The 24,128-nt window shown below is 48.9% G+C and overlaps 1 protein-coding gene across 6 annotated transcripts in view; it reads left to right on the top strand.

Annotated features, from left to right (window-relative positions):
• Positions 1–24,128, top strand: part of LRRC41 (leucine rich repeat containing 41) — an 86,761-nt gene that overhangs the window by 43,044 nt on the left and 19,589 nt on the right. For all 6 annotated transcript variants that reach the window (XM_073563943.1, XM_073563945.1, XM_073563942.1 and 3 more), the window contains 3 exons: positions 14,064–14,162; positions 14,377–14,499; positions 17,389–17,464. In XM_073563943.1, coding sequence (XP_073420044.1) covers positions 14,064–14,162; positions 14,377–14,499; positions 17,389–17,464 — 298 coding nt within the window. The remainder of the gene's footprint in view (positions 1–14,063; positions 14,163–14,376; positions 14,500–17,388; positions 17,465–24,128) is intronic.

A 24,128-nucleotide genomic window follows, 5' to 3' on the forward strand; every position in this document is an offset into this window, starting at 1 on the left:
AATTTCAGGAGGATAAACCTGAGCGTTGCCCTATGGGAAGATTGTATGTTCCTGACCAGTGGAGAAAGAGAGTGATGTCTGAAATTCATTGCTCCGCATTGGCTGGTCATCCAGGTATTTTTGGTACCAGAGATTTGGTGAGTCGATCCTTTTGGTGGCCTGCCTTATCTCGTGACGTCAGGAATTTTGTACAGTCCTGTGGGACTTGTTCTCGATCTAAACCCTGTTCTCGTTCTAGTGGGTTGCTGATGCCCTTGCCGGTGCCCAAGAGGCCATGGACCCATATCTCAATGGATTTTATTTCTGATCTTCCTGTCTCTCAGAGAATGACTGTTATCTGGATAATTTGTGATAGATTTTCAAAGATGGTCCATCTTGTACCACTCCCAAAGTTGCCATCTTCCGCTGAGTTGGTGCCCTTGTTTTTACAACAGGTGGTTCAGTTACATGGGATTCCTGAGAACATTGTGTCCGACAGAGGAGTCCAGTTTGTTTCCCGATTCTGGAAAGCCTTTTGTTCCAATCTGGGAATTCAGTTATCCTTCTCCTCCGCGTTTCATCCCCAGACCAATGGACAGACTGAGAGAACAAACCAGATCTTGGAGTCTTATTTGAGATGTTTTATATCTGCTGATCAGGATGATTGGGTCTCATTTTTGCCCTTGGCCGAATTCGCACTGAACAATAGAGCTAGTTCTGCAACTTTGATGTCACCCTTTTTCTGTAATTTTGGGTTTCAGCCTCGATTCTCTTCAGGGCAAGTGGAACCTTCGTCCTGCCCAGGTGTGGACACTGTGGTTAAGAGAATGCAGCAGATATGGGACCAAGTGGTGGATAAGTTGTCACTCTCTCAGGAAAAGGCCCAGCGATTTTCCAACCGGCATAGGACCATTGGTCCCCGGTTTAAAGTGGGTGATATGGTTTGGTTGTTGTCTAAGAATATTCCTATGAAGGTTGCATCTCCTAAATTTAAGCCAAGATTTAGTTGTCCTTATAAGATTTTGGACATTCTTAATCCTGTTTCGTTTCGATTGGCTCTTCCAGTTACGTTCAAGATCCATAACGTATTTCACAAATCTCTGTTGAAGAGGTTTATTGAGCCAGTGGTTCCTATGGCAGCACCTCCTGACCCTGTGTTGGTCGAAGGCAATGTGGAATATGAGGTAGAGAAAATATTGGATTCTCATTTGGTTAGACGGAGACGCCAGTATTTGGTCAAATGGAAGGGTTATGGTCAGGAGGATAATTCTTGGGTCTCTGCCTCCGATATTCATGCCAATAGATTGGTTCGTGCTTTTCACCGGGCCCATCCTGATCGGCCTGGTCGCGTGGATGAGGGTTCGGTGACCCCCTCCTCAGGGGGGGGGGGTACTGTTGTGAGTTCATTCTCTGGTTCACCAGTTGGGAGTTCCCCTTCCAGACTCCCTCTGGTGGTGATAGGAGGTGGTGAGGCTGGTTTGATCTGTGGAGGTCTGCCACATGAGGATGACGATTGGACCTCAGGATTCTCAGATTGGATTTAAGGCAGCCGACGCCCTATTCAGTTGCTGGTGATTCCTTCTGGCTTGTCAGCTCTTGGTTTTCAGCTCTGTTCCAGTCATCTAAAGCTAAGTTTTTCTGCTAATGTTCACACTTGATTTTGTTGGTCTATTCAGTTTTTTGTGTGGTCAGCCAGCCCCGGCTGGGGGCTGTGCTGAATTTCCACTCTTATTTATCATTATTTTGCCAATTAGCTTTTTGTCCCTTACTAGTTTGGTCTCTTTTTGCTCTGTCTCAGAATATTTCAGAGTGCTGATATAGTGGGAGAAGTCTAGTGACTTCAGGGTTAATTTTGCTATCAGAAGTGTTGGACATTGTTTGTAGGGTTTTTTGCAGTTTGCAGACAGTGTCTTTCCTGTCTAGTTAGTTTGGGCCCCATCATTTGCTCAGCCTATTTTCCTGCCTGTGTTTGTGCCTTCATCTTGTTTCACCGTCAATACGTGTGGGGACTGTCTATTCCTTTGGGGTCTGCTCTGGGGCAGTTAGTTTTCTCTTTTCTTGCTTTAGGCTTATTCAGTCCTCCGGCCGTGACGAGGCGTCACGGCCGGACTTAGCTTGTTTTGCTTTTTCCTCCTCGTGACCCATTCATAACACATGGCTCTACCCAGCTCTTTCCTGTCTCTGCCATGGCTCTACCCAGCTCTTTCCTGTCTCTGCCATGGCTCTACCCAGCTCTTTCCTGTGTCTGCCATGGCTCTACCCAGCTCTTTCCTGTCTCTGCCATGTCCTTTTGAATTTTCTGTTTAAATGTCCCATTTAGTCTTTCCACTTTCCCACTACTTTGTGGCCTGTATGGTGTATGAAATGCTTGCTGTACACCCGGGGCCTGCATGACTTCCCTCATTATTTCTCCCGTGAAGTGTGTACCCCTATCTGTTTCTGTGGCTTCTGGGACACCATACCTACAGATAAGTTCTTTCATCAGTTTGTCTGCAGTCATTTTATCATTTGCATATTTTACCGGATAGGCTTCCGGCCAACCAGAGAAGAGATCTACACATACTAGGACATTTGCATACACTCCTACCTTGGTAGCTGTGTGTTGTCAATCTGCAGTGTCTGAAACGGGTAGAGAGGCCTAGGTGTCGCTTTCTTAGGGACTGTTTTACCTGGGTTGTGCTGTGCACAGATGAGGCATGATTGTACTAGTTTCGCGGCTGCGTAACTGAAACCAGGAGCAATCCAGAAGGCATCTACCATGGCACACATGTGTCTTTTTGAGGTGTGAGTGGGGCCATGTGCTGCTTGCGCTATGATTAGGAACAGGGACTTCGGTAGGCACAACTTATCCTTATTCTCCCATTCTCCGTTTGAGTTCAGCTCCGCTCCCAGTCTCCCCCGGTGTACCTTCTCTGTTTGGGCAGCCTGTTGCTGGAGGGATTTCAGGACATCTAGGCTCAGTGTGGCTGGAATACGCTGACTCCCCGCCACCGTCCACTGCTTCCTAGGCCGCCATGTGCTACTTTAGCAGCCTCATCTGCCCTTCTGTTGCCCTCTACCTCCACGGAGTCACCTTTGTGTGTGCTTTTACCTTGACAATGCCAACCTGGACTGGTAACATCAATGCCTCCATCAATTGTTTCACCAGCTCTGCATTCTTAATGGGCTGACCGGCTGATGTAAGGAGCGCTCTGCTTCTCCAGATAGGGCCATAATCATGGGCTATTCCCCATGCATATTTCGAATCAGTGTAAATATTAGCGACTTTACCTGCAGCGGCTCTACACGCCTCAGTGAGTGCCTTCACCTCTGCCTCCTGTGCCGACATGTGAGAGAGTGGTTCCGCTCGGATTACCTCATGTGAGGATACTACTGCATATCCAGGGTAGAATCATCCATCCTGGTGGTATCTGGAGCCATCTGCAAAAAAGCCTCAAAATCTGCATTAGGAACAGTTCTATGCAGACATGTTCATGCGTCATGTCGAGGTATCCTTCCTCACTCGCTAATACGGTCACCAATTCCCCCTTTTCTGAATCCACAGGCAGGAGGGCGGCTGGATTCAAAGCATTACATCTTTTGAGGGTGACATACTCAGGAATTAGTAGAGCACACTAAAGTCGGAGCTGTCTGGCCATAGACAGATGTTTTGGTTGAACTTGTAGGAGTATGGCATGGATCGTCATGTGGGGAAGAGATTGTCAAAGGAAACGTCAGTGTGATCTCACATGCCTTTCCTAGTAGTAGTGCCGCTGCTCCTACCGCACGGACACACGTAGGTGACCCTCTCATCACTGGGTCATAGAATCATAGAATCATAGAATCATAGAATCGTAGAGTTGGAAGGGACCTCCTGGGCCATCTGGTCCAACCCCCTGCTCAAAGCAGGATTCGCTAAATCATCCCAGTCAGATGTCTGTCCAGCCTCTGTTTGAAGACTTCCATTGAAGGAGAACTCGCCACTTCTCGTGGCAGCCTGTTCCACTCATTGATCACTCTAACTGTCAAAAAGTTTTTTCTAATATCTAATCTGTGCCTCCTCCCATTCAGCTTCATCCCATTGTCTAGTTGTGCTGAGTAGTAAGCTATTGTTCTCTGCTTCCCTCCATGTTGTTGTCAGTACTGCCGTAGTATGTCCTCCCTGCTCTGTGCAAAACAAGAAAAATGGCTGGTCATAGTTGGGAATGCCTAAGGCCGGGGCTGACACAATGAGCAGTTTGAGAGAATGGAAGGAATCAATTGCTTCTTGAGTGAGATCATAGGGGTCTGATGACAAGCAGTCATAAAGTGGTTGCATCATTTGTGAAGCGGACCTTATCCAAGGCCTGCAGTAGGTCACCAAGCCTAGGAAAGTGTGTAGATGCTGATGTGACCTGGGTAGAGGGAGATTGTGAATTGTCTGTTTCCTGTCAGGTGTCTGGTACCTTCGGCAATACAATGTCCCAAAAATGTCACCTCTTGTTTTTAATACTGTAATTTGTCACGTGAGACCTTGCAACCCTTTTCTGCCAAAAAACACAGCAAGGAGACTGTGGCTTCCCTGAAGGACCTCTGGTCCAGGCAGAACAGCAGGAGGTCATCCACGTACTGCAAAAGTACTACCTGTGGATGAGGTGATGGCCACTACTCAAGGACCCCTGCCATTGCTGCTGAATAGATGGCAGGGGGTTTCTTTCCCCCCTTGTGGGAGGACTGTCCAACAATATTGTTCACTTTTATGAGTAAAGGAGAAAGATGCTGACAGGGTGCAGGGGTACAGAGAAGAATGCACCTGCTAAATCACTGACTGTGAAACATTACTGGGATCTGTGACAGTATTGTGTGTTAGGGACGATTGAGGTCACACTCACTGTATCATCATTAATAGTCATGAACCTTTCTGTAAGTGTCAGGGGAACCCTTCGGTCCTTTTTTCATAATGGGATACACAGGGGTGTTGCAGGGGGAAGATCTTTGCACCAGAACCCCTGCCTTAACATACTCTAATATCTCTGCTCGGGGCCATTGATTTGGCTAGGCTCAAGGGGTATTGCTTAAAACAAGGAGGAGTGGTTCCTTTTATTCTTTCAATTTAATCATGACAGGGGGAATGGGCAGCCAACCCACATCAGTTTTCCCCTTGCCCAAACAGTGTCTGGCACCTGTCCCATTTCCTCATCCTCAGGCATTTTGGTGTCAGGTGTTAGTTTCACCGCTTTTGTCATATATACCATTGCCGCAATCTTACACAAATGTTTATCTGAGAGGGGACTTGTGACGGTAATACCCTCAGGAGAGTCCTGTATGGTGGCCGGGATCGCACTCAGCACATCTGCTCCCAGTAATTTCATAGGGGTATTGTCACTAACAATAAGTTTTGTAAGTACCACAATTCCAGCACCTCACTGTTTCTATGTCCTTAGGTCCCTTATTACGTCTCCACTTTTTTCCTTGTGTTCCAGCATACATGACAGGTCATCTTATTGTCCTTGTTTGTTCAACTTCTTTAGCCATCTTCAGGAGGTCTTTCGGATCTACATGTCTCCATTCAGGTCTGGTTGTCTGTACTACGTCTTGTAAGTCTTTGTCAATGAATGCATTCACCAGTATTCTAACATCAAGTGGGTTTATGCGACTGTACCCCATGTCTGCCCATTTCAGCTGTAACCGTCCAAAGTACATCTCTACCCTCTCTCCTTTTTGCTGTGTCACATTAGTCAGGAGTACGGACTGCTCTGATTGTTCCTCTGTAGCCCATTGTCTTAGTGACTCACAGTACGTCTCCCCAGACTGTGCAGATTTATTGCCCCAAGCCTGATTCTTTGTCACATCTGTGTGTCTTAATTATATGTGCTAGTGCATCACCTGCCTTAAAACTCGCCAACCTCTCTAGGTCTGCCCAGGTACACTTATATGTCTGCTGTACTTCCTTTATGTGTCTGTAAAACGGGAATGGTTGGTCTTCAGGGTCAGGCAACTGCTTCAACAAAGCTAGGTGGTCATAGGGGCTCCAGGGATAATACACCTGCATCTTTCTTATTCTAGTCACCCTTCTTATGTCCTGATGGGGTTGGTCGTCTGATGTCTACTGTCAGCTTACTCCTCAAAGGTCAATGTCCCCACTACCCACACTATTATGTCACTACATATGATCTTGTCTGGATAGGATTTAGCGCAACTCGCTTAGGTCAGTAGCACAGGTCACACAAGTATCTATTCAGTCTGGGTTTGAGTCTGACCACAGTGTTTACAAGTCCATCTGTTTTGTCTGGGTCTCTGGTTAACCTTTGTCAATCAAAACATTCATAATACACCTTACTTCCGTACTGCTGCACATTCTCATACACCATTTATTCACTTGCTATTTTCTTCCCTTGTCTGTGCCTTTTTGTACATCCAAACATTCACACTCTGGTATTTTTGCCTTTCTCAATATTGGTCCCACATCTTTCGCTGCTTCCTTTCTCCTCTGTCTTTTACAATTTGCATAGCTGTCTTTGATCCCATTGGGGGCACCGACTGTACACAGAAAAAATTGCCATGGCTTCAACCTTTTTCTACCGACAGCTCACCTTTCTTCTGAAATGCCCCTCTAGTGTGCCTAACCTTATCTACGGGCGGCCACATGTAGCAAGTCAGAGCGAGCCTGTCAAGGTGTAGCGGGAAGGCTCCTTGCCTCTCACCCGGTAGACCTACAGGATGTAGCGGGAAGGCTCTCTGCCTCTCACCCGTTAGATCAGCTGGCTAGAATAGGAATAGGCCTTTTTCCTTCCAGCCCAGCTCCATGGATTGTGGGAAGGCTGCTTCAACTTAGACAGCTCATCTTGCTTCTGAAATGCCCTCCTGTGTGTCTGGACCTCTGTCTTACAGCCCACACATAGCAAGTCAGAGTGAGCCTGCCAAAGGTATATCCAGAAGGCTCCTTGCCCTCGCCTCTCACCCACAACAAAAAAACCCGCTGACTCAAGTAAGAAGGCCCAGGTGTGTTAGGCCTCTAACCTACTTTATCAGCCATACAGTCGGCTACCTCCTTTGCTGATCCACAATTTGCTATAAATCAATCACACAACTAGAAGCAGGTTCAAAACACATTAATGACCAAACAATCACTTACAATTTCCTTCTAAATTAGGCACCATATTTTAATTTCAACTTACAAAATTTAATTCCACTCAAATTAAGTACTGTTGCTTTAAAATGCACAAATCTTATAGCGAGCATTTCAGAACCACAGAGAATCTGAGCACAGCTCTGTGAATCCTCTTATTAGACACTCAGCAGAGATAAGACGAGGGGAGCGAGAGAAGGGGAGAGAAGAAACAACCGCGCAGCGCCATCCTCCCCCCTCCCATCAGAATGCAGTGTCCTTCACAGAATGCCGTAGCTCTTTAGACTTAATCAAAATCAATTTCTACAAAGAAAACTCAAAATCACGGCATTTCACTGTAAGAGCAGATACCTGTATAATGAGATTAACTGAGCCTTGCCCTTTTTCTGGTCAAATGCATTCAGGAAACTTTACAATGTAATGCCACATATAACACGAGCTATATCATTACTCAATTCATTCAGTCTCAGATGTAGATTTGAAATATCTATAACACATCTGTCCAGGATTCCACCACAACTAGAAAGGTAACAAATCTCTTGACACAAAATGATGTGTGATGATTCATTCATACCTGCTCATTCAGGGATTTTTTCTTTCACTTTTCGGCAGTCATTTGATTTTACAGAGAAGATAACAAAATCCCTTATCTCAATCACTCCGCCTAATTCAGCTCAAAGTGAGTCGAATAATGTCCTCTGTCACATACAGAGGACCACACCTAATGGAACCCCTCATCAATCAGGGATTTATTTATATCCCTTATACTCAGTTACTCATCTCTCCTCTCATTCAGAGGTTCTCATAGACATACATACAAGGACTCACACAGCCTGCCTATCTAGCGCTTTGAATTTGATACCTTAACTTACAGCAGTGTCCACTGACACTCTGAGAACACCAAAGCCAACTTTTTAAACAACAAGAATCGATGAAAACCAAACCAACGTCAGGAGGTCCAAAACAACCAAAAACCACAGCCCTATACAAAATACAGCCTCATATGATTTACTGCCAATCCAAAATAACCACTGCACAGAGTCTATCCCAGGCTTTGAGCTACACAGTACACCAGTACACAACCAGTTAGTATATTAGTATATTGCCAGAGCAGATTGACAGATAATACAGATGACAATTATTATATTATTACTCTATTATTCAACTCTCATACAGACATACTCACCACTCACTGGTGATGTGGGTTCTTTTGAACCGTGTTTGTACAATCTTACCCAGAGATATGTAGACATCCTTAGAGAGGCTGCAGATGCAGAATCAATGTAAGAATAAATGTTCTCACCTGCTACAGCCTGGATTCTGCATATTCAACCTCCCAGGAAGCTCCCACATACGGATTCCGAATAGACTGGTTTCCACGGCCCCATGTTGGGCGCCAAAACTGTCGTAGCTGCTTTTTGTTCTGACTAAGCGTCAGCTGTGCCAGATCACCAGTGAGGCCGGATTATGAGGTTTCGCCCTTCTGTTCACAAGCGTTTGGAGACAAAGTGACACAACACCCACAAGCCGTGGTCAAATCACTTTATCTGACGTAATGCAGCAGAAGGCAATATTTTATACCATTTACAACAAATGTAGGTCTATGTGGCTCATGTAGCCCCCCCACCCCTCAGGGTCATACCATGTACCCAGTACATGTTGTTGAGAACAAATATGATAACAAGTATAGTCTCCTTGAAACAGAGACTTCTAGTCTACAGTGTCATAAGAACAATAACAGGCTAAAGGCATTTGAAGTCTTAAGGTAATTAAAGGGATATAAAAGCAAACCATTAGCTCTTCTATATCAGCACCTTTCTAAAATTGTGGGGTAAGCAGCTTTGTTTCCAGCGTGTGATTCTCTTTCACACTCACCTATGGCAAGTAACAGGAATAGGAAATATGAAAATCACACTTAAAACCAGATAAAAAGGGGAGAAGATGACTCAATCTATGTGTGCAAGGCTTCATGAAATCTAAAGATTACCAGTGAATTTTGGGTCTCAGTGTAGTAGCCAGTGTCACAAAGCTGGGTTTGTGTCCTAAGGTAGAGGTCTTCCAGCAGGACAATGACCCCAAACATATTTCATAAAGCCCCCAGAAATTGATGGATTCAAAGCGCAGGAGAGTTCTGAAATGGCAGCAATGAGTCCGGATCTAAATCCCATTCATCACGTGTGGAGAGAAAACAAAATAAGAGATCTGGAGCAGATTGTAAGAAGGGTCCAAGACCCCAGCGGAGAGGAGGAAGAAGGGTCCAAGACCCCGGCGGAGAGGAGGAGGAGAAAGAAGGGTCCAAGACCCTGGCGAAGAGAAGGAGGAAGAAGAGTCCAAGACCCCTGCGAAGAGGAGGAAGAAGGGTCCAAGACCCCGGTGGAGTGGAGGAGGAAGAAGGGTCCAAGACCCCGGCGGAGAGGAGGAGGAGGAAGAAGGGTCCAAGACCCCGGCGGAGAGGAGGAGGAGGAAGAAGGGTCCAAGACCCCGGCGGAGAGGAGGAAGAAGGGTCCAAGACCCCGGCGGAGAGGAGGAAGAAGGGTCCAAGACCCCGGCGGAGAGGAGGAGGAGGAAGAAGGGTCCAAGACCCCGGCGGAGAGGAGGAGGAGGAAGAAGGGTCCAAGACCCCGGCGGAGAGGAGGAGGAGGAAGAAGGGTCCAAGACCCCGGCGGAGAGGAGGAGGAGGAAGAAGGGTCCAAGACCCCGGCGGAGAGGAGGAGGAGGAAGAAGGGTCCAAGACCCCGGCGGAGAGGAGGAGGAGGAAGAAGGGTCCAAGACCCCGGCGGAGAGGAGGAGGAGGAAGAAGGGTCCAAGACCCCGGCGGAGAGGAGGAGGAGGAAGAAGGGTCCAAGACCCCGGCGGGGAGGAGGAGGAGGAAGAAGGGTCCAAGACCCCGGCGGGGAGGAGGAGGAGGAAGAAGGGTCCAAGACCCCGACGGAGAGGAGGAGGAAGAAGATTCCACGACCCCGGCGGAGAGGAGGAAGAAGAAGGGTCCAAGACCCTGGCGAAGAGGAGGAAGAAGAGTTCAAGACCCCGGCGAAGAGGAGGAGGAAGAAGGGTCCAAGACCCTGGCGAAGAGGAGGAAGAAGAGTTCAAGACCCCGGCGAAGAGGAGGAGGAAGAAGAGTCCAAGACCCCAGCGAAGAGGAGGAGGAAGAAGGGTCCAAGACCCCAACGGAGAGGAGGAGGAAGAAGGGTCCAAGACCTTGGCGGAGAGGAGGAAGAAGAATACAAGAGTAGATGCGGACGGAATGCACCTCAAACAAGGGAAGAGTAGCGGAGGGTGGTAGCGGAATTGGGGTAGAGGAGCAAGCCAACTCCTCCACCACGTTTGTTGCTTGGGTGAGGGGTGTGAGAGATGGAATCTGCCATAAGAGAGTGCAGCTGGAGAGGCTGTGTCAGAGGGAGTGAGCCAGGTTTCAGTGATGCCAAGGAAGGAGAGTTTGTTGGTGATAAAGAGGTCATGGATAAACGACAGCTTGTTGCAGACAGAGCGTGCGTTCCATAGTGCTCCATGAAGGGCGACCGGGGGAGTGGGGGCTGGATGAATGGGTATGAGGTTATCATTGCGAAAATGTGTAAAGGATCATGGCAGGGTGTTAGAAGTGAGTGTGGGGATGTGTTGAGGAGGGCCAGGATTTGGGGATACGTCACCAGCAGAGTAGCAGACAGAGCATTAGAAGGCGGGAGCAGGATAGGACATGATGCGGCCGTGTGTGTCTGGGGAAAAAGGATTGTAAGTGGAGGAACAGTTCTGAGGAAGAGGTGAGATGGCTGGGAAGGATGGAGAAGGAAATGACTAGTTCCTTACTGGGTGGGGGATTCCAGGAGATCGGACAAAATAGAGTAGTATGGGGGAGAAAGTGAGAAGAAACCAAAACATTGTAGTAGTTTTATATTCCTTTACCTTACTGTCCAATTCAGAGTAGTGTAATTAGAAATCTCTGTAATTTGACATCTGGAATTTGAAAGATGCCTGGTCAGACTACGTCTTGTCAGACTCATGGCCCTGAATATATGTGCAACTGAGAGGGATCAGCTGTGAGAAGGGATGTGGGCGTGTGTGGCCCGACCACATGTTCAGAGTTAACCAAAGGTGATAAAAAGAGGGGGATGGACGGACCACTCAGAGATAGGCATGGAAGACACAAGAGAAGTGAAGTACATTATGGATACAAAAAGTAGGGTAAGCAATGCATGCCAGGGATAGTAAAAGCAACTCACAGACACAGTCAGGAGCATGGGAAAGCTGAGTGGATGGGAGCATACCTGTGGGTAGACAAAGCAACTCGATTAGATGATACAGGTGGTGATGAGGATGATGATAGTACAGCAGTGATGAATGGGTAAGTCACTGTGTACATACATTACTGATCCTGAGTTACATCCTGTATTATACTCCAGAGCTGCACTCACTATTCTGCTGGTGCAGTCACTGTGTATATACATTACTGATCCTGAGTTACCTCCTGTATTATACTCCAGAGCTGCACTCACTATTCTGCTGGTGCAGTCACTGTATATATACATTACATTACTGATCCTGAGTTACCTCCTGTATTATACCCCAGAGCTGGACTCACTATTCTGCTGGTGCAGTCACTTTGTATATACATTACTGATCCTGAGTTACCTCCTGTATTATACCCCAGAGCTGCACTCACTATTCTGCTGGTGCAGTCCCTGTGTACATACATTACATTACTGATCCTGTGTTACATCCCCAGAGCTGCACTCACTATTCTGCTGGTGCAGTCCCTGTGTACATACATTACATTACTGATCCTGAGTTACATCCTGTATTATACCCCAGAGCAGCACTCACTATTCTGATGGTGCAGTCACTGTATACATACATTACATTACTGATCCTGAGTTACATCCTGTATTATACTCCAGAGCAGCACTCACTATTCTGCTGGTGCAGTCACTGTGTACATAAATTACATTACTGATCCTGAGTTACATCCTGTATTATACTCCAGAGCCGCGCTCCCTATTCTGCTGGTGCAGTCACTGTGTACATACATTACATTACTGATCCTGAGTTACCTCCTGTATTATACCCCAGAGCTGCACTCACTATTCTGCTGGTGCAGTCACTGTGTATATACATTACATTACTGATCCTGAGTTACCTCCTGTATTATACCCCAGCGCTGCACTCACTATTCTGCTGGTGCAGTCACTGTGTACATACAGTGGGGAAAAAAAGTATTTAGTCAGTCAGCAATAGTGCAAGTTCCACCACTTAAAAAGATGAGAGGCGTCTGTAATTTACATCATAGGTAGACCTCAACTATGGGAGACAAACTGAGAAAAAAAAATCCAGAAAATCACATTGTCTGTTTTTTTTTTCATTTTATTTGCATATTATGGTGGAAAATAAGTATTTGGTCAGAAACAAAATTTCATCTCAATACTTTGTGATACATCCTTTGTTGGCAATGACAGAGGTGAAACGTTTTCTGTAAGTCTTCACAAGGTTGCCACACACTGTTGTTGGTATGTTGGCCCATTCCTCCATGCAGATCTCCTCTAGAGCAGTGATGTTTTTGGCTTTTCGCTTGGCAACACGGACTTTCAACTCCCTCCAAAGGTTTTCTATAGGGTTGAGATCTGGAGACTGGCTAGGCCACTCCAGGACCTTGAAATGCTTCTTACGAAGCCACTCCTTCGTTGCCCTGGCGGTGTGCTTTGGATCATTGTCATGTTGAAAGACCCAGCCACGTTTCATCTTCAATGCCCTTGCTGATGGAAGGAGGTTTGCACTCAAAATCTCACGATACATGGCCCCATTCATTCTTTCATGTACCCGGATCAGTCGTCCTGGCCCCTTTGCAGAGAAACAGCCCCAAAGCATGATGTTTCCACCACCATGCTTTACAGTAGGTATGGTGTTTGATGGATGCAACTCAGTATTCTTTTTCCTCCAAACACGACAAGTTGTGTTTCTACCAAACAGTTCCAGTTTGGTTTCATCAGACCATAGGACATTCTCCCAAAACTCCTCTGGATCATCCAAATGCTCTCTAGCAAACTTCAGACGGGCCCGGACATGTACAGACTTAAGCAGTGGGACACGTCTGGCACTGCAGGATCTGAGTCCATGGTGGCGTAGTGTGTTACTTATGGTAGGCCTTGTTACATTGGTCCCAGCTCTCTGCAGTTCATTCACTAGGTCCCCACGCGTGGTTCTGGGATTTTTGCTCACCGTTCTTGTGATCATTCTGACCCCACGGGGTGGGATTTTGCGTGGAGCACCAGATCGAGGGAGATTATCAGTGGTCTTGTATGTCTTCCATTTTCTAATTATTGCTCCCACAGTTGATTTCTTCACTCCAAGCTGGTTGGCTATTGCAGATTCAGTCTTCCCAGCCTGGTGCAGGGCTACAATTTTGTTTCTGGTGTCCTTTGACAGCTCTTTGGTCTTCACCATAGTGGAGTTTGGAGTCAGACTGTTTGAGGGTGTGCACAGGTGTCTTTTTATACTGATAACAAGTTTAAACAGGTGCCATTACTACAGGTAATGAGTGGAGGAAAGAGGAGACTCTTAAAGAAGAAGTTACAGGTCTGTGAGAGCCAGAAATCTTGATTGCTTGTTTCTGACCAAATACTTATTTTCCACCATAATATGCAAATAAAATGAAAAAAAAAAACAGACAATGTGATTTTCTGGATTTTTTTTTCTCAGTTTGTCTCCCATAGTTGAGGTCTACCTATGATGTAAATTACAGATGCCTCTCATCTTTTTAAGTGGTGGAACTTGCACTATTGCTGACTGACTAAATACTTTTTTTCCCCACTGTACATTACATTACTGATCCTGAGTTACCTCCTGTATTATACCCCAGAGCTGCACTCGCTATTCTGCTGGTGCAGTCACTGTGTACATACATTACATTACTGATCCTTAGTTACCTCCTGTATTATACTCCAGAGCTGCACTCACTATTCTGCTGGTGAGGTTCTGACTGTCATTCACTTTCCCCGTTGATCTCCAGACTGTAACACTTCTCTGAGACGATTGAGTTTCCATGATATGAAGATGTCGGATGTTCACTGTGAGATTCTGCACTTACTAAACCATTCCAGACTTGAAGGTACGTTAATCCTTATCCAGATTTCAGCTTGCCCTTCACTCATGTCCCTTTGGTTTCTGGGGGTGGTTGTCGGCCCTCTCCTCCCTCGGTACTGGGGGTGGTTGTCGGCCCTCTTCTCCCTCGGTACTGGGGTGGTTGTTGGCCCTCTCCTCCCTCGGTAAGGGGGGTGGTTGTCGGGCCCCTTCCCCGCCCTCATGTCTCTCTCTCCCTGTAGAAATGAAGTTCTCGTTCTGCCGCCTATTTGAGGAGGGGTCTGGTGATTTTCTCGTGGACTTTGTTGCGGCCATCAAGAGAAACCCGAACGTGAGGATCTTGAAGCTCAGCGGGAACCGACTGGGTAATGAGCTCCCAATATACACAAAATGATTGGTTCTCCGATGTGGGGATCCTGTGGGAGGTGCTGGGCTCTCAGATGTGGGGGTCCTGTGGGAGGTGCTGGGCTCTCTGATGTGGGGATCCTGACTGAGGTGCTGGGCTCTCAGATGCTGGGGTCTTAGGGGAGGTGCTGGGCTCTCAGATGTGGGGATCCTGACTGAGGTGCTGGGCTCTCAGATGCGGGGATCCTGACTGAGGTGCTGGGCTCTCAGATGTGGGGATCCTGACTGAGGTGCTGGGCTTTCAGATGCGGGGATCCTGACTGAGGTGCTGGGCTCTCAGATGCGAGGGTGTTGGGGGAGGTGCTGGGCTCTCAGATGCGGGGATCCTGACTGAGGTGCTGAGCTCTCAGATGCAGGGATCCTGACTGAGGTGCTGGGATCTCAGATGCGGGGGTCTTGGGGGAGGTGTTGGGCTCTCAGATGCAGGGATCCTGTCTGAGGTGCTGGGCTCTCAGATGCGGGGGTCTTGGGGGAGGTGCTGAGCTCTCAGATGCCGGGATCCTGACTTAGGTGCTGGGCTCTCAGATGCGGGGGTCTTGGTGGAGGTGCTGGGCTCTCAGATGCGGAGATCCTGTCTGAGGTGCTGGGCTCTCAGATGTGGGGGTCTTGTGGGAGGTGCTGGGCTCTCAGATGTGAGGATCCTGACTGATGTTCTGGGCTCTCAGATGCGGGGATCCTGACTGAGGTCCTGGGCTCTCAGATGCGGGGGTCTTGGCGGAGGTGCTGGGCTCTCAGATGCGGCGATCCTGACTGAGGTGCTGGGCTCTCAGATACGGGGGTCTTGGGGGAGGTGCTGGGCTCTCAAATGCGGGGGTCTTGGGGGAGGTGCTGGGCTCTCAGATGCGGGGGTCTTGGGGGAAGTGCTGGGCTTTCAGATGCGGGGATCTTCGGGGAGGTGCTGAGCTCTCTGATGTGGGGATCCTGACTGAGGTGCTGGGCTCTCAGATGCGGTGTCCTGGCGGAGGTGTTGGGCTCTCAGATGCGGGGTCCGGGTGGAGGTGCTGGGCTCTCAGATGCGGGGATCTTCGGGGAGGTGCTGAGCTCTCTGATGTGGGGATCCTGACTGAGGTGCTGGGCTCTCAGATGCTGTGTCCTGGCGGAGGTGTTGGGCTCTCAGATGCAGGGTCCGGGTGGAGGTGCTGGGCTCTCAGATGTGGGGGTCTTGGGGGGAGGTGCTGGGCTGTCAGATGCGGGGGTCTTGGGGGAGGTGCTGGGCTCTCAGATGCGGGGGTTTGGGGGGAGGTGCTGGGCTCTCAGATGTGGGGATCCTGACTGAGGTGCTGGGCTCTCAGATGCGGTGTCCTGGCGGAGGTGTTGGGCTCTCAGATGCGGGGTCCGGGTGGAGGTGCTGGGCTCTCAGATGTGGGGGTCTTGGGGGGAGGTGCTGGGCTCTCAGATGCGGGGGTCTTGGGGGAGGTGCTGGGCTCTCAGATGCGGTGGTTTGTGGGGAGGTGCTGGGCTCTCAGATGCGGGGGTCTTGGGGGAGGTGCTGGGCTCTCAGATGTGGGGATCCTGACTGAGGTGCTGGGCTCTCAGATGCGGGGGTCTTGGGGGAGGTGCTGGGCTCTCAGATGGGGGGGATCCTGACTGAGGTGCTGGGCTCTCAGATGTGGGGATCCTGATTGAGGTGCTGGGCTCTCAGATGTGGGGATCCTGACTGAGGTGCTGGGCTCTCAGATGCAGTGTCCTGACGGAGGTGCTGGGCTCTCAGATGCGGGGTCCTGGTGGAGGTGCTGGGCTCTTAGATGTGGGGGTCTTGGGTGAGGTGCTGGGCTCTCAGATGCGGGGGTCTTGGGGGAGGTGCTGGGCTCTCAGATGCAGGGATTCTGACTGAGGTGCTGGGCTCTCAGATGCTGGGGTCTTGGGGGAGGTGCTGGGCTCTCAGATGCGGGAGTATTGGGGGAGGTGCTGGGCTCTCAGATGCGGGTTTCTTGGGGGAGTTGCTGGGCTCTCAGATGCGGGGGTCTTGGGGGAGGTGCTGGGCTCTCAGATACGGGGGTCTTGGTGGAGGTGCGGGGCTCTCAGATGCGGGGATCCTGACTGAGGTGCTGGGCTCTCAGATGCGGGGGTCTTGGGGGAGGTGCTGGGCTCTCAGATGCGGGGGTCTTGGGGGAGGTGCTGGGCTCTCAGATGTGGGGATCCTGACTGAGGTGCTGGGCTCTCACATGCGGTGTCCTGGCGGAGGTGTTGGGCTCTCAGATGCGGGGTCCGGGTGGAGGTGCTGGGCTCTCAGATGCGGCAGTCTTGGTGGAGGTGCTGGGCTCTCAGATGCGGGGATCCTGACTGAGGTGCTGGGCTCTCAGATGCGGGGGTCTTGGGGGAAGTGCTGGGCTCTCAGATGCGGGGATCTGGACTGAGGTGCTGGGCTCTCAGATGCGGGGGTCTTGGGTGAGGTGCTGGGCTCTCAGATGTGGGGATCCTGACTGCGGTGCTGGGCTCTCAGATGCGGGGGTCTTGGGGGAGGTGCTGGGCTCTCAGATGTGGGGGTCTTGGGGGAGGTGCTGGGCTCTCAGATGCGGGGGTCTTGAGTGAGGTGCTGGGCTCTCAGATGCGGGGGTCTTGGGGGAGGTGCTGGGCTCTCATGCAGGGATTCTGACTGAGGTGCTGGGTTCTCAGATGCTGGGGTCTTGGGGGAGGTGCTGGGCTCTCAGATGCGGGGGTCTTGGGGGAGGTCTTGGGCTCCCAGATCCAGGGGTCTTGCGGGAGGTGCTGGGCTCTCAGATGCGGTGGTCTTGGTGGAGGTACTGGGCTCTCAGATGCGGGGTCCTGGAGGAGGTGCTCAGGTCTTGGTGTCTGATCCTGTGGGGTCACATTTGGTTCCTAGTATCTCACTGTTTTGTTTCCTGTAGGTAACGAGGGGCTCTTCGTTCTGGGCGATCTTTTCTCTTCTGACTCAGTGTGTGGGATCCACTACCTGGATGTCAGGTGATGTTCTGTCCGCCGCCCCCTATATCTGAGCTCTCGGGAGTTGGGAACCGGTGCTGTTCTGTGCTTCACCGTAGCCCCCCACTGGCTGATATATGTGTATAATGCTCCGCCCGACTAACTGAAAAAAAACCCTATTAAAATATAACTTTTATCAAGTACAGAAATAACAATATAAAATTGCACAGATGTCCCCTATTATTAAGCCTAGTAAAAAACGGGCTATTGTATTGCTGGAAAGAGATGAGGTATAACAGTCAAACCAAATCTAACCAGCTGAATCTGCCAATCCAATCATGTGGTCAGAAAAACCTGAATCCAAGCAGCTAAAAACTGCACAATACTATTATAGCCCAAAAACCTCAAAAAACGGAAAAAAGGGGAAATGGACATAAAGAAGATGTATAAAAATTGATAATACGTGCTACCATCTGATAACAATTTCACTCAGCCGATGTGAAGAAAAGAGTGACCTGGCTCTATACAAAATGACTATCTGAACCCCTACCTAGGTGCGGAGGTTGGCACCCTAAGAAATACGAGAATGGCGCCCCCGCTCGTGCGATCCCTAATCTCCTATATCACCCTATAAGACGACAGATTAGAGACAGAGGGCCAGAAGGCCTGTGTCCAGTCACTTAGAATATCTTCATGAATGCAGTGAAGCAGATTTATGCAATCATATATGCATGTGAGGAAAGGTAGAAAGTCCAGACAGTCTGAATAGAGACATAACACTCACAGTAGAGCCGGTCACATATACATTTGTAGCAAATTATGCCCTTTCCCAAAACCACCATGTTATGTATATGAAGTATATATAAAAACTAGCCGAAGAGCCCGGCGCTGCCCGGGCATAGTGACTAACTGTGGTTAGTTATAGAAAATTATAATTATCCTCCATCCCATAGTCCCATGCCCATATACCCATCATACATATCCTCCATCCCATAGTCCCATGCCCATGTACCCATCATACATATTCTCCATCCCATAGGTCCATGCCCATGTAGCTATCATACTTATCCGCCATCCCATAGTCGAGTGCCCATATACCCATCACACATCCTTCATCTCATAGTCCCATGCCCATATACCCATCATACATATCCTCCATACCATAGTCCCATGCCCATGTACCCATCATACATATTCTCCATCCCATAGGTCCATGCCCATGTAGCTATCATACTTATCCGCCATCCCATAGTCCCGTGCCCATATACCCATCACACATCCTTCATCTCATAGTACCATGCCCATATACCCATCATACATATCCTCCATCCCATAGTCCTGTGCCCATATACCCATCATACATATCCTCCATCCCATAGTCGAGTGCCCATATACCCATCACACATCCTCCATCCCATAGTCCAGTGCCCATATACCCATCACACATCCTTCATCTCATAGTCCCGTGCCCATATACCCATCATACATATCCTCCATCCCATAGTCCTGTGCCCATATACCCATCATACATATTCTCCATCTCAGTCCCATGCCCATATATCCATCATACATATTTGCCATCCCATAGTCGAGTGCCCATATACCCATCATACATATCCTCCATCCCATAGTCCCGTGCCCATATACCCATCATACATATTCTCCATCCCATAGTCCCATGCCCATATACCCATCATACATATCCTCCATCCCATAGTCCCGTGCCCATATACCCATCATACATATTCGCCATCCCATAGTCGAGTGCCCATATACCCATCATACATATCCTCCATCCCATAGTCCCGTGCCCATATACCCATCATACATATCCTCCATCCCATAGTCCCATGCCCATATACCCATTGTACATATTCTCCATCCCATAGTCCCGTGCCCATATACCCATCATACATATCCTCCATCCCATAGTCCCGTGCCCATATACCCATCATACATATCCTCCATCCCATAGTCCCATGCCCATATACCCATCATACATATTCTCCATCCCATAGTCCCATGTCCATATACCCATCATACATATCCTCCATCCCATAGTCCCGTGCCCATATACCCATCATACATATCCTCCATCCCATAGTCCCGTACCCATATACCCATCATACATATTCTCCATCCCATAGTCCCATGCCCATATACCCATCATACATATCCTCCATCCCATAGTCCCGTGCCCATATACCCATCATACATATCCTCCATCCCATAGTCCTATCATACATATTCGCCATCCCATAGTCGAGTGCCCATATACATATCCTCCATCCCGTAGTCCCGTGCCCATATACATATCCGCCATCCCATAGTCCCATGCCCATAAACCCATCACACATATCCTCCATCCCATAGTCCCATGCCTATATACCCATCGTACATATTCTCCATCCCATAGTCCCATGCCCATATACCCATCATACATATTCTCCATCCCATAGTCCCGTGCCCATATACCCATCACACATCCTCCATCCCATAGTCCCATGCCCATATACCCATCATACATATCCTCCATCCCATAGTCCCGTGCCCATATACCCATCACACATATCCTCCATCCCATAGTCCAGTGCCCATATACCCATCATACATATTCTCCATCCCATAGTCCCATGCCCATATACCCATCATACATATCCTCCATCCCATAGTCCCGTGCCCATATACCCATGATACATATTCGCCATCCCATAGTCGAGTGCCCATATACCCATCATACATATCCTCCATCCCATAGTCCCGTGCCCATATACCCATGATACATATTCGCCATCCCATAGTCGAGTGCCCATATACCCGTCATACACATCCTCCATCCCATAGTCCAATGCCCATATACCCATCACACATCCTCCATCCCATAGTCCCGTGCCCGTATACATATCCGCCATCCCATAGTCCCGTGCCCATATACATATCCGCCATCCCATAGTCCCATGCCCATATACCCATCATACATATCCTCCATCCCATAGTCCCGTGCCCATATACCCATCACACATATCCTCCATCCCATAGTCCAGTGCCCATATACCCATCATACATATTCTCCATCCCATAGTCCCATGCCCATATACCCATCATACATATCCTCCATCCCATAGTCCCGTGCCCATATACCCATGATACATATTCGCCATCCCATAGTCGAGTGCCCATATACCCATCATACATATCCTCCATCCCATAGTCCCGTGCCCATATACCCATGATACATATTCGCCATCCCATAGTCGAGTGCCCATATACCCGTCATACATATCCTCCATCCCATAGTCCAATGCCCATATACCCATCACACATCCTCCATCCCATAGTCCCGTGCCCGTATACATATCCGCCATCCCATAGTCCCGTGCCCATATACATATCCGCCATCCCATAGTCCCGTGCCCATATACCCATCGTACATATTCGCCATCCCATAGTCGAGTGCCCATATACATATCCTCCATCCCATAGTCAAGTGCCCATAAACCCATCATACATATCCTCCATCCCATAGTCCCGTGCCCATATACCCATCATACATATTCGCCATCCCATAGTCGAGTGCCCATATACCCATCATACATATTCGCCATCCCATAGTCGAGTGCCCATATACCCATCACACATCCTCCATCCCATAGTCCCATGCCCATATACCCATCATACATATTCTCCATCCCATAGTCCCATGCCCATATACCCATCATACATATCCTCCATCCCATAATCCCGTGCCCATATACCCATCATACATATTCGCCATCCCATAGTCCCGTGCCCATATACCCATCATACATATCCTCCATCCCATAGTCCCATCATACATATTTGCCATCCCATAGTCGAGTGCCCATATACATATCCTCCATCCCATAGTCCCATGCCAATATACCCATCATACATATCCTCCATCCCATAGTCCCGTGCCCGTATACCCATCATACATATTCTCCATCCCATAGTCCCGTGCCCGTATACCCATCATACATATTCTCCATCCCATAGTCCCATGCCCATATACCCATCATACATATCCTCCATCCCATAGTCCCGTGCCCGTATACCCATCATACATATTCTCCATCCCATAGTCCCGTGCCCATATACTCATAATACATATCCTCCATCCCATAGTCCCGTGCCCGTATACCCATCATACATATCCTCCATCCCATAGTCCCGTGCCCATATACCCATCATACATATCCTCCATCCCATAATCCCGTGCCCATATACCCATCATACATATCCTGCATCTCAGTCCCATGCCCATATACCCATCACACATCCTCCATCCCATGCCCATATACCCATCATACATATCCTCCATCCCATAGTCCCGTGCCCGTATACCCATCATACATATTCTCCATCCCATAGTCCCGTGCCCATATACCCATCATACATATCCTCCATCCCATAGTCCCGTGCCCATATACCCATCATACATCCTCCATCCCATAGTCCCGTGCCCATATACCCATCATACATATTTGCCATCCCATAGTCGAGTGCCCATATACCCATCACACATCCTCCATCCCATAGTCGAGTGCCCATATACCCATCATACATATCCTCCATCCCATAGTCCCGTGCCCATATACCCATCATACATCCTCCATCCCATAGTCCCGTGCCCATATACCCATCATACATATTCGCCATCCCATAGTCGAGTGCCCATATACCCATCACACATCCTCCATACCATAGTCCCGTGCCCATATACCCATCATACATATCCTCCATCCCATAGTCGAGTGCCCATATACCCATCACACATCCTTCATCCCATAGTCCAGTGCCCATATACCCATCACACATCCTCCATCCCATAGTCCCGTGCCCATATACCCATCATACAAAATTCGCCATCCCATAGTCGAGTGCCCATATACCCATCATACATATCCTCCATCCCATAGTCCCGTGCCCAAATACCCATCATACATATCCTCCATCCCATAGTCCCGTGCCCATATACCCATCATACATATCCTCCATCCCATAGTCCCGTGCCCATATACCCATCACACATCCTCCATCCCGTAGTCCCGTGCCCATATACATATCCGCCATCCCATAGTCCAGTGCCCATATACCCATCATACATATCCTCCATCCCATAGTCCCGTGCCCATATACCCATCATACATATCTTCCATCCCATAATCCCGTGCCCATATACCCATCACACATCCTCCATCCCATAGTCCCGTGCCCATATACCCATCATACATATCCTCCATCCCATAGTCCCGTGCCCATATACCCATCATACATCCTCCATCCCATAGTCCCGTGCCCATATACCCATCATACATATTCGCCATCCCATAGTCGAGTGCCCATATACCCATCACACATCCTCCATCCCATAGTCGAGTGCCCATATACCCATCATACATCCTCCATCCCATAGTCCCGTGCCCATATACCCATCATACATATTCGCCATCCCATAGTCGAGTGCCCATATACCCATCACACATCCTCCATACCATAGTCCCGTGCCCATATACCCATCATACATATCCTCCATCCCATAGTCGAGTGCCCATATACCCATCACACATCCTTCATCCCATAGTCCACTGCCCATATACCCATCATACATCCTCCATCCCATAGTCCCGTGCCCATATACCCATCATACATATCCTCCATCCCATAGTCCCGTGCCCATATACCCATCACACATCCTCCATCCCATAGTCCCGTTCCCATATACCCATCATACATATCCTCCATCCCATAGTCCCGTGCCCATATACCCATCACACATCCTCCATCCCATAGTCCCGTTCCCATATACCCATCATACATATCCTCCATCCCATAGTCCCGTGCCCATATACCCATCACACATCCTCCATCCCATAGTCCCGTGCCCATATACCCATCACACATCCTCCATCCCATAGTCCCGTGCCCATATACCCATCATACATCCTCCATCCCATAGTCCCGTGCCCATATACCCATCATACATATTCGCCATCCCATAGTCGAGTGCCCATATACCCATCACACATCCTCCATCCCATAGTCCCGTGCCCATATACCCATCATACATATCCTCCATCCCATATTCCCGTGCCCATATACCCATCATACATATTCGCCATCCCATAGTCGAGTGCCCATATACCCATCACACATCCTCCATCCCATAGTCCCATGCCCATATACCCATCATACATATCCTCCATCCCATAGTCCAGTGCCCATATACCCATCACACATCCTCCATCCCATAGTCCAGTGCCCATATACCCATCACACATCCTCCATCCCATAGTCCAGTGCCCATATACCCATCACACATCCTCCATCCCATAGTCCAGTGCCCATATACCCATCACACATCCTCCATCCCATAGTCCAGTGCCCATATACCCATCACACATCCTCCATCCCATAGTCCAGTGCCCATATACCCATCATACATATCCTCCATCCCATAGTCCTGTGCCCATATACCCGTCATACACATCCTCCATCCCATAGTCCCGTGCCCATATACCCGTCATACACATCGTCCATCCCATAGTCCCGTGCCCATATACCCATCACACATCCTCCATCCCATAGTCCAGTGCCCATATACCCATCACACATATCCTCCATCCCATAGTCCAGTGCCCATATACCCATCACACATATCCTCCATCCCATAGTCCCATGCCCA

The sequence above is a fragment of the Dendrobates tinctorius genome, unplaced genomic scaffold, assembly GCF_039654945.1.
Source record: "Dendrobates tinctorius isolate UK_male_01 unplaced genomic scaffold, ASM3965494v1 ptg000410l, whole genome shotgun sequence".
NCBI classification, from domain to species: domain Eukaryota; kingdom Metazoa; phylum Chordata; class Amphibia; order Anura; family Dendrobatidae; genus Dendrobates; species Dendrobates tinctorius.